General features: G+C 39.5%; 1 protein-coding gene across 1 annotated transcript in view; it reads left to right on the forward strand.

Annotated features, from left to right (window-relative positions):
- Positions 1-12,940, forward strand: part of LOC115210856 (proton myo-inositol cotransporter-like) — a 291,536-nt gene that overhangs the window by 219,733 nt on the left and 58,863 nt on the right. The window contains exon 2 of the mRNA XM_029779612.2: positions 8,477-8,636. Coding sequence (XP_029635472.1) covers positions 8,477-8,636 — 160 coding nt within the window. The remainder of the gene's footprint in view (positions 1-8,476; positions 8,637-12,940) is intronic.

The following is a 12,940-nucleotide window of genomic DNA, read 5'->3' on the forward strand; positions in this document are numbered from 1 at the left end:
CCATGGTAAGTCAATTACAACTGATGTATACATCAGCCAAATGGATGAAATGATGAGTGAACTTGCAATTAAACAACTGAGATTGGTCAATAGGTCATTTCTCTTGCAAGACAATGCTTGACCACATGTTGCTCAAAGAATGCTACTCAAGTTAGAGGAACTGAACTTGGAAGTACTCTGTCATCCACCATATTCATCAGACCTTGAGCCAGCTGACTATTATGTTTTCCAGGCATTAGGCAACTTTTTGCAAGGAAAAAACTTCAAATCTGAAGAAGACGCAAAAACAGCCTTTCATGATTTCATCACCACTTGCTCTTCAGAATTCTTTGCTGCCAGCATAAATAAGCTAGCAATAAAATGGCAAAATTGTGTTGATAATTTAGGTGTATACTTTGATTAACTGCATTGTTTTTCGTTGAGATAAAGTAAAATAAACTTACAATTCAAAATAGGACATTTCATTCTTAATGACCTGATACTAGCAAAATGTGGCAGAGACGGATGATGAATAATAATTTACAAAACAGGGAAAAAAACACACAAAGGATGTGTATATGCTCATCTCTCATCAGTTACTGACCCCAAACCATCACAGTATACATATGTATTTCATAAATATGATCATAAATTTTCATCATGTTTTGACTATAAAAAATAATCTAATACTGAGGCATATAAATTCACAATGGAGAAAATGGATGTTAGTACACATACTAATGCCCAGTTTTTATCATCAACACAATATTAGATTATTTTCTATCATCAATATATGGTGAAGACTTATACTCTTTACTCTCTTTTACTCTTTTACTTGTTTCAGTCATGTGACTGTGGCCATGCTGGAGCACCACCTTTAGTCAAACAAATCAACTCCAGGACTTATTCTTTGTAAGTCTAGTACTTATTCTATCGGTCTCTTTTGCTGAACCGCTAAATTATGGGGATGTAAACACACCAGCATCGGTTGTCAAGCGATGTTGGAGGGACTAACACAGACACACAAACATATACAGACGCATACATATATATATATATATATATATAATATATATATATATATACATATATATACATTGGCACGTAAAAAGCACCGTCCGTTCGTGGCCGTTACCAGCCATGCCTGGCCCCCGTGCTGGTGGCACGTAAAAAGCACCATCCAATCGTGGCCGTTTGCCAGCTCCGTCTGGCACCTGTGCGGGTGGCACGTAAAAAGCACCCACTACACTCACGGAGTGGTTGGCGTTAGGAAGGGCATCCAGCCGTAGAAACACTGCCAGATTAGACTGGGCCTGGTGCAGCCTTCTGGCTTCCCAGACCCCAGTTGAACTGTCCAACCCACGCTAGCATGGAAAGCGGATGCTAAACGATGATGATGATGATGATGATGATATATGATGGGATTCATTCAGTTTTCGTCTACCGAATCCACTCACAAGGCTTTGGTCGGCCCGAGGCTATAGTAGAAGACACTTATAGTTATATTTACAAAATTTTCACTTGTCACTATTTCTTAACTAATGCGGAATATATTTGTATATATATTTGTGTGTGTGTGTGTGTGTGTGTGTGTGTGTGTATGTGTGTGTATGTGTTTATCCTCCACCAGCACATGACAATTGGTGTTGTTTTGTTTATGTCCCCATAACTTTGTGGTTCAACACAAAACATCAATAGAAAAAGCTTTCGCTGAACCCATTGAGGTGGTGCACCAGCATGGCCACAGTCCAGTGACGGAAACAAGTAGAAGCCAAAAGACATAGCTTGTAGTGTTTAGCGTGTTCCCTGCTCATAGCAACCAACTAAAGTTTCATAACAATAGAGAGAAATGTTGCTTGATATCTTATATGTATATTATATACCAACGTTTTCTGCATCAATATCAAAACTGAAGAAGCCATCTTCAACGACTGATGCAAGCCTCTAATTATAACTGACAGATGTAACTCTATGTGATATGATTGATTGAAACATAAGTCAAACTGATCGGGAGAAGGCCAATCATAAAGATGAGAGAATCGATGTAAGCCAATCAAAAATCATTGTCAGAATTATTATTTAATTCCTAAAAATATCCGACTGGAATAAAGACTGTACAAAAATGGCAGATACATTTTCTTGGAATTGTGAAAAGATGAGCAGAATGAAGGAAGATGTTAAAGAATGGGTGCATGTGTGGTATCTGAGGAAGTTTTAAGTTTGGGGTTTTTTAGTCAGTCAGGCAGAATCAAACAATTTGCTGGATTTGGTTAGTGAGTGAAACTGTAAAATGTGGTTTTTCACTAGTCTTCTTATGGAGTTCAAAGCTTCACATAATGGGCTTGCATACATATATCATCATCATCATTGTCGTCGCTTAATATCTGCTTTCCATACTGGCATGGGTTGGACGGTTTGCCTGAGGGCTGGCGAGTCAGAAGACTGCACCAGGCTCCAATCTGATATGGCAAAGTTTCTACGGCTGTATGCCCTTCCTAACACCAGCCATGCTGAGAGTGTAATGGGTGCTTTCTATGTGCAAATCTCTAAATCAGGGATGTAAACACACCAACACCAGTTGTAAAGTGATTGTGGTGGTAGATTAATGCAAAGACACACACATGCATGCACACACACACACACACACACACACACACACACACACTCATGTGTGTATATATATATATATATATATATATATATATATATAAAAGGAACAAAAGTACTGGAGATTCAGTGTACAACACATGGCAAAATCATGAGTTGAAAAAAGCAGCGCCTGTCCTTGCGAACCTAATAATGGGTTTCTTTGAATGTATCCTATATGAACTTTCAGTCCAAAAATTTGGACCCCATTCCACCAGTATATAAGAGAAAACTGGAAAAGATACCTAAACAATTGTTTTATCATCTGGAATGAAACCTATGACAAACTTCTGGATTGAAAATCCACAGTGAACAATATAAACTCCAATATTCAATTTACAATGGAATAGTAAGGAACAGCTCCCATTTCTGGACATTTTGATTATAAAAAAGTCCAACAACCAAATTGCAACTGACATCTACTACAAACCAACAGACTCAAAACAGTATTTCCTTTCCAGTTTATGCCATCCTAAACGCACCAAAATAAATATCCCTTTCAATCTAGCAGAAAGGATCTGTACAACTGTATCTGACACAACCACCCGGGAACTTCACCTACAGGACCTCAAAATAACACTCATTGAATGTCAATACCCATCCACACTTATAGACCATGGAATTAAATGTGCCAAGAAATTGGACACAAACACATTAAGGACAACAAAACAAAATACCACACTTCTCTTTAAATCACTCCCATACATATCAACCCACAACCCCAGAAACAATGAAGCGTACAACACAATTATACAAAATCTCCCTCTGCTCACTCAAGACCCAAAAATGAACAACATCCTAAATACACATAAACTCCTCAAATACAAAAGACAATACAAATCACTCAAGAGACTCCTAACAAATGCAAAACTATACACAATACATACGATACCAACAGTTAAAAAATGCAGATGACATAATTGTGGTATATGCCCATACCTAATTAAGGCTCAGAATTCACATTCCAACAAGGAGAAAAATTCTCAATTAAGACCAACTTCGCATGTGCTTCCCAGGACCTTATCTATGTCCTAACCTGCTCAGGTTGTGGCCACAATTATGTGGGCCAAACAAGCCTTACTTTGAGATGCAGAGTCACACTGCACAAAGAACAGATTCGTTTTCCTCAATACAGGCAGAAAGCCCTGAGCGAACATATCAACAGATGCACAAGAAATAAAGCACCAAATTTCCATATACCAATTATACCAATGTAAAGATTCTATCTCCTTACGAGAACGCCTAAACAAGGAAAACCTTGTCTAAAAGAAAGATAAGAGTTTCTTCCTCTTCAGGATGAAGATTATTTTCAGACTAAAGATATATCAATTTACATTCACCATGCAAAAATTGTGTAAAATATTCAATGTGGGGGTTTTGTACCATACTTAATACGGGACCACACAAAATAGAGAAGGCAAAATTAGGACAAAACATGCATCGGTTTGGTTTGATGAGAGATAGTATGTAGCTGATGAGATATCTATCGTTGTTGTAATAAAGAGGTGTGAGATATTATATATCTGATGAGATATCTATTGTTGTTGTAATAAAGAGATGAGAGATAGTACATAGCTGATGAGATATCTATTGTTGTTCTTATAAAGAGTTGAGAGATAGTATGTAGCTGATGAGATATCTATTGTTGTTGTAATAAAGAGTTGAGAGATAGTATATAGCTGATGAGATATCTATTGTTGTTCTTATAAATAGACAAAAACAAAAAAAAAAGACTGAGTGAAGAAACAGCATGTCTGGAAGCCAGTGGTTAATGTAAGCCATTGGTGAATGAACGGTTGCCAATCAGAGTCTATTGGCAAAGACTCTTGCTGTGTGTGTGCATGTGTGCGTGTGTGTGTGTACATGATTAATCAAAATCAAATATCCAGACACTACACATTGCCATATGTCCTGAAGCAAAATATTGTTGGCCAGTAAGTATGAGTGTATAATGGCATGAGAATAGTAAAATTTTGATTTAATTTTCATTAGACATGAGACAGGAGGGAGTTTTTTTGTAAAGAAGGAGATATGGTTAAATCAAGACAGCAGTGTAGCTAACAAATTTGCTTCACAACCACATGGTTCCAGGTTCATTGTCATGTATGACATCTTGGGAAAATGTCTTCTGTCATCATTTCAAATTAATGAATGTCTTGTGAATGGAACTTGGTTGATGAATGCTGTGCAGAAGACAATCAAATATGTTTATGATGATATCCATGAGGCCACTGATGATGGATCTATATTTTTGATGAGCTTGTTGACTGTGGACATTTTTTTGTATCTTGTATTGTCTTGGTTCTAAGTTATCTTCTCATACATTGAAATTCTAGATCTTGTGAGGTTAAACTCGTTTACAGGTCCTTGGTTTATGGGAATTTTCTTGTACATGTACCATAGGCGCAGGAGTGGCTGTGTGGTAAGTAGCTTGCTAACCAACCACATGGTTCCGGGTTCAGTCCCACTGCGTGGCATCTTGGGCAAGTGTCTTCTACTATAGCCCCGGGCCGACCAATGCCTTGTGAGTGGATTTGGTAGACGGAAACTGAAAGAAGCCTGTCGTATATTTGTACATATATATATATGTGTGTGTATGTTTGTGTGTCTGTGTTTGTCCCCCCGTCACTTAGCGGTTCGGCAAGAAGAGACCAATAGAATAAGTACTGGGCTTACAAAGAATAAGTCCCGGGGTCGATTTGCTCGACTAAAAGGCGGTGCTCCAGCATGGCCGCTGTCAAATGACTAAAACAAGTAAAAGAGTAAAGAGTAAGAGTATACATTGTGATACTGTGTGATTTTTCGTTCATAAGGATTCCAATTCTGTGAAGGCTAACACTCATTTAGGTGTTTCTAATTTATGAAAGTGTGTGTGTGTGTACGCGTGTTTGTGTGTGCATGTGTGTGTATACGCATACACACACGCGCGTGCACACACATGCACACACACACACACACACATTGTTTAACATCTGCTTTCCATCTTGGCATGGATTGGGTGGTTTGACACGGAGCTGGCTTGCAGGAAGCTGTCCAAACAACAACTGTCTATTGTGGCATGGTATCTATGGCTGGATGCCTTTCCTAATGCCAACCACTTAACATAGTGTGATGGGTGTTTTTATATGCCACCGGCATATATATATATATGTATATATCATCATCATCATCATCATCATCATCGTTTAACGTCCGCTTTCCATGCTAGCATGGGTTGGACGGTTCAACTGGGGTCTGGCAAGCTCGAAGGCTGCACCAGGCCAGTCAGATCTGCCAGTGTTTCTACAGCTGGATGCCCTTCCTAACGCCAACCACTCCGAGAGTGTAGTGGGTGATTTTATGTGCCACCGACACAGGTGCCAGACGAGGCTGGCAGACGGCCACGCTCGGATGGTGTTTTCTTATGTGCCACCGACACAGGTGCCAGACGAGGCTGGCAGACAGCTACGCTCAGATGGTGTTTTCTTATGTGCCACCGACACAGGTGCCAGACGAGGCTGGCGGACGGCCACGCTCGGATGTTGTTTGTTACGTGCCCACAGCACGGAGGCCAGTCGATGCGGTACTGGCTACGGTCACGTTCGGATGGTTTTCTTATGTGCCACCCACAAGGATACAAATTCCATTGATGTTCATCTATTTTGATTTGGTTTGACTTGATTCGATTTGACTTTGATTTGATTTGCCTCAGCAGGTCTTCACAAGTGTCACAAGGAGGAAGGTATGCACAGGTGGACTGACTACGTCCCAGGTAGGGGCCACGGGTTATGGCTTCACTAGTCTTGTCGGGTCTTCTCACGCACAGCATATATATATATATATATATATTGTATATATTTATACACACACACACACACACACGCACACACACACACACACACACATACGCACACACACGCACATATATGTTTCTGTAGTGACCTTGCCAGTGCTGGAGCCATTAAGAAGGGCTTCCAGCTGTAAAACCATGCCAAAGCAGACCTCACCAGTGCTGGTACCACATAAAAAGCACTCAGCCCACTCTGTAAAGTAGCTGATGTTAGGAAGGGCATCCAGCTGTAAAATTCATGCCAGAGCAGACAGTAGAGCTTGGCACAGTTTCCAGGTTTAGCAGCCCCTATCAAACCATTCAGCACATACCAGCATTGAAAACAGATGTTAGACGACGACAACGATATATATTTCCTGCAATAGATAGGTCTGGAGTCCAGACAACTAAAGAAAGCCATCAAGAAGATAGGCATAAAAGCTGAAACTAACTCAAGTTGGCTATGGTTGATAGGAGACTGCAAGTGGAACCGTTCCATAGGTGAAGACTATTTCTATCTTCATTACCCAACTCAGGAGAGTGTTCAGCACAGCAATTTCAAGGGAGGGGGTACGTTGATTACATCAACCCCAGACTTTATTTGTTGATCCCAAAAGGATGAAAGGCAAAGCTGACCATGGTGGAATTTGAACTCAGAACACAAAGACAGATGAAATGCTACTAAGCATTTTGCCTAGCCTATTAACGATTCTGCCAGCTCACCACTTTACTCTTTACTCTTTTACTTGTTTTAGTCATGTGACTGTGGCCATGCTGGAGCACTGCCTTTAGTCGAGCAAATCGACCCTAGGACTTATTCTTTGTAAGCCTAGTACTTATTCTATCGGTTACTTTTGCCGAACCACTAAGTTACGGGGACGTAAACACACCAGCATCGGTTGTCAAGCGATGTTGGGGGGACAAACACAGACACACAAACACACATACACATACACATACATATATACATATAGATATATAATGCAGGCTTCTTTCAGTTTCCGTCTACCAAATCCACTTACAAATCCACTTTGGTCGGCCCGAGGCTATAGTAGAAGACACTTGCCCAAGGTGCCACACAGTGGAACTGAACCTAGAACCACGTGGTTTGTAAGCAAGCTACTTACCACGCAGCCACTCCTATGCCTAAACATATTTAGAATATTGGTTTCAAATTTTGGCACAAGGCCAACAATTTTAGGAATGAGTGTGGAGTAACTGATAACATTGACCTTGGGGGAATTTGGACTCAAAACATAAGGAAGGATGAAATGCTGCTAAGCATTTTGCCTGGCTTGCTGACAATTTTACCAGTTTGCCACTTTAAGCATATTTAAAATACTGAAATCTCTCTCTATATAAACGGCAGTTTGTCTGTCTGTGTGTCTGTGTGTCTGTCAGGTTGTACCCTCACCCTGACCACGGCTTTCAACCGATTCTGATGAAACTTGACACACACATAGCCCAATGTCATAATTCAAAACTAACGCAGCGAAAATTTTGAAAAGTTCCCCCAGTTCTGAAAAAAATCGATAAATTCGACATGGGTCGAGAATCTAAGCTTTTTATTTGCAACACATTTTCTGTTGTAGTTTTCGCAACTTGCAATCGATTTTCACCAAACTCATGGTGAAGCTTAATGTTACCCTAAGGAACTTAATTCTGATGTTAGTTTTCCATGCAATACCTTACCTTCAGAAAAAAATCGATAAAATCATGCCATTTTGGGAAATCGCGTTCAAATTCAAGATGACATATTTTCGACAATATCTTTCACAAATTGGCAGGAATTTTTTTTAATTCACAGCGAGCATCATGTCTGTTCCAGGGGCTCTTACATACCCGGGCAATGCCGGGCTATGCTGCTAGTACTTAATAATCAGGCTACACAGTGTTTCATATAATTGTTTCTTGTCCAAATTTGTCAGTTGTAGGCTGTGGTTTGTTTATCCCGAGTACTTTGTCCCTCTCTGCCAGTTGAGAAATATTTCCTCTCTCTATATTAATGTAATAACCACAGTAAAACTTGTTTTTCTTTTGTAGGTCTAGTGTCAATGACAATTCCAGTTTACCTAGCGGAATGCGCACCAAGTCATGTTCGTGGAAGAATTGTATCAACCAACATAGCCATGGTGGCCGGTGGACAGTTTTTTGCAAATGTCATAGATGGAATATTTGGTTTCAATGAAGAAACTGGATGGAGGTAAGTCTCACAGATTCCATGTTATTATTGCTATTGTTCCAGATATGACCATCTCAATTTGTTTTCTCTCAGTATACAAAAGAACAATATCTGGTGGGTATCATCTCTTTTTTTCAATATTGTTAAGTGTGATGTGAGGAGGGGTCTGGTTGCTATTTCTAGCAGGTTGAATGATCACATACAGGCTGTTTATCATTGTTAATGTTGCTGCAGTTTTTGTTGTTGTTTAGACTCATGGCAGCCCCAGTCGCACAACATAGAAACATAGACACTGGAAGCACTCCGTTGGTTACGACGATGAGGGTTCCGGTTGATCCGAATCAACGGAACAGCCTGCTCGTGAAATTAACGTGTAAGTGGCTGAGCACTCCACAGACACGTGTACCCTTAACGTAGTTCTCGGGGATATTCAGCGTGACACAGAGAGTGACAAGGCCGGCCCCTTGAAATTCAGGTACAACAGAAACAGGAAGTAAGAGAAAGTTGTGGTGAAAGAGTACAGCAGGGATCACCACCATCCCCTGCCGGAGCCTCGTGGAGCTTTAGGTGTTTTCGCTCAATAAACACTCACAACGCCCGGTCTGGGAATCGAAACCGCGATCCTATGACCGCGAATCCGCTGCCCTAACCACTGGGCCATTGCGTCTCCACACATAGACACTATACATATAACAAAAGACAAACACCAAATACAGTCAGGATACAACACTGTAGCTACCACACAATATATACATCTCAGAATATTAATGCAACACAACAGATATTACACAACATAGACACAATACATCATAGATCACACACTATCATCTCTAGGTATAGTAGGGACCACACAACAAAATATGCCTTACCAATCGATTACCAATGCCAAGTTCAGTGAGATGACTCCAAAAAGAGCAATCTGGACACCGTATCAAAGCTTGTCTGACGTGTTTCCCATTTTCTGAGGTCTGCACCATTCATGGCACCCCTACTGGTCTTCTATTCATTGGTGTATCTCATGTACGAAATGCATTCACGTTTTTAACATGAGTATTTCCATACAGTCACATAACTAGCTAAAAATAGCAGTTGTGTTTCACTCAAATCACAAGCGCCCATCTTATAAAAGGATGTCTACATTGGGTTATGTATTCCCACATGCATATGTCTGAATAAAAATATTGGTTCATCAGTAGCACATTTAGGAAGTCCAAGGGTGCAGTCAACCCTGGGTGATGTTTTGATGGTGGGAGGAGCACTTTTGGGTTTGATGTATAAACCTGTGCGGGGTGTATATTCTGGGGAAGGAGGGAGCAGCACTCTCATGAACTGCCCAACAACACATAGATATTATTAACATTATATCCATAAAAACTACATGAGGATATGATTGAGGTAATATTGATGGTTTGCTTTTGGTTTGATGGTCATAATGGTGATGTTTGGTTGTAATGGAGTTGGTGGTGGGGAATGATACCTTTGATGATAGTGATGATAGTGGTGGTAATTATGATTTAAATTGTCCTCAAGATTAAAGACAATTTTCTGTCCACTGTCTCAGATGACATACAAATTAAATGCTTAAAAACAAATATATGAACCTTCTTCTAGTCCTCCACCCTCACCAGCTTGTGACCTACCTACCTCTGACACACATTCACCTATGCATGCCATATCATTTTATCATCTGGTTCCACACACACACACACATACACACTCCTACAGTTGTATGTGAAACAGTTAATAAAACTGAGTTTCTGTTAACTTCTCCCGAGAAAGAAATCATTTTGATTTCAGAATAATCTCAATGAGAAAATCAGAAAAATTCTGAAGGGAAAGAAACTAATATAATATTGCAATAAAAGAAAGGACAACACACACGCACATATACATACATATATATATATACATATATATATATATAAATATATATATACATGTGTGTATATATATATATACTCACACACACACATATATATATATATATACATATATATATATATATATATATATATATATATGTATGTATGTATATGTATATCTTATCAAAATGTCCTCTACTGCCTTGTCTTTGATGGTTAGAAAATTCATCATGATTCTCCACCACTCAAGTTATAAATAACAGTTTTGTTTTTAAACCATTTACATTGTTAGTTGCATTAAAGAGAAAAAGAAAAGATTAAGAAAAAGAAAGGCAAAAAAAATGACTGTTTTTCTAATATCCACAGATCTATTCCAATTGACTTTTATTGATCTGCTATTAATCAATAGAGGTGAATATTATTGGGAGTTGAGTGGGAGTTGAATAAAGCTGATGGTGGCAGTGTGTTATAGAAGAACTCTTCTATGAAGGAGGTAAAAACACAGTTGTGGCTTGGATTTATCGAAATGAGAGAAGAGTAAGAAAATAGTTGTGAAAATGAATTTAACACTTGTTTGTTTATGACATACCCATAAATGTATGAATGTGGCAGAAATTAAATTATATTGATATATATTCTCCCATATTTTGTTTATATATTCTGTTTTCTTTTCATTGGTAGTAAGGAAATAGGCAATCACTCTGAAGTGAAATATAAGCAATGTAATACAGTATATAGAAAAGTATTAAAATATAATATAATGCAATAAAATATATTGTGAATACATACATAGATACACATATGTACTTAGATACACATATGTACTTAGATACACACAAACACACGTGTCTATATTATCACCTTGGGCAACTGTCTTCTATTATAGCCCCATGCTGACTAAAGCCTTGAAAATGAATTTGGTAGACAGAAACTGTGTGGAAGCGTGTCATGTGTGTGTGTGTGCGTGTGTATGTGTGTCCTTGTGTTTGTCTCCACACCACCACATGTCAATTGCTGTTGGTTTGTTTGTGTCTGTAAAATCCTGTCTCAAATATATCCCCATTTCAATCCACGCCGGCTTGGAAAAATGGACATTGAACGAATATATATCATCATCATCATCATCATCGTTTAACATCCGCTTTCCATGCTAGCATGGGTTGGACAATTTGACTGAGGTTTGGCAAACCAAATGGCAGCACCAGGCTCCAATCTTGATCTGGCAGAGTTTCTACAGCTGGATGCACTTCCTAACGCCAACCACTCTGAGAGTGTAGTGGGTGCTCTTACGTGCCACTGGCACAAGGGCCAGTTAGGTGGTACTGGCAATGGCCACACCCAAATGGTACTTTTTATGTCTGCCACCTGCACAGGAGCCAGTCCAGTGGCACTGGCAATGACCTTGCTTGAATGTTTTTCTTTTCACGTGCCACCAGCACAAGTGCCAGTAAGGCGACGCAGGTAATGATCATGCTCGAATGGTGTTTTATATATATATATCATTATCATATATGGTAGGACTGTTGAATAAGATCCACTGGGAAAATGAAAAGTTCCTCTCCATGGTAAGCTGCTTGGAGTTCAATTCTTGGCAGCATGAATCTTTTTTCATATCCGACCCCTTCGGAGAATCAATTTTGTTTGGAACAAGAACAACTGTATGGTTAAGATATTTGCTTCGGATCTTTTAGTGTGGATTCAATCCCACACTTTGGCACCTTGAGCAAGTATTTTCTACCATAGACTCTGATCAACCCAAGCTAGTGTGTAATATTGGTCAAGTGGAAACTGTACAGATATCCATCAGACATGACTATACTTGCCTTAAGGGAGTAAACTTGACCCATTGCTTAGTTGAAAAGATACACTGCAAACAACACTAGTTTTTAAACAGGTGTAAACAGCCACACACTCTCATACAGACACACAATCATACACACACACACACACACACGCACACATGATGGGCTTCTGCACAGTTTCCATCTGCTTCATTCCATCCTCTCACAAGTCAACATAAGTCCATAGAAGAAAAACACTAACCCTAGGTACCACACAGTGGGATTGAACCTGGGATCACATGTTAGCAAAATGAAATCATTACACAATACACAGCCATACCCAAACTTTCACTCAATACCGGTTTCAAATTTTGGTACTTTCAGGGGGAGGGGGTCTGTTGATTACATTGACTCCAGTGCTCAACTGGTGGTGCTTCTTTTATTGACATTGATAGGACCAAAGACTGAGTCAGCCTTGGCGGAATTTGAACTAAGGACAGATGAAATGTGGCTGAGCATTTCGCCCTGTGTGCTAATGATTCTGCCATCTTATCATCTTACTTTCACTTTATATCACATCGGGAACTGAAAGCAGTGCCAGGTGTGTTTTCTCTAATTGGACTTTCTCACACACCTTCTTCACTTATTCTAACTATTTCTCAGTTTGCTTCTCATCTTCTTT

Source organism: Octopus sinensis, linkage group LG4 (genome assembly GCF_006345805.1).
Source record: "Octopus sinensis linkage group LG4, ASM634580v1, whole genome shotgun sequence".
NCBI lineage: Eukaryota > Metazoa > Mollusca > Cephalopoda > Octopoda > Octopodidae > Octopus > Octopus sinensis.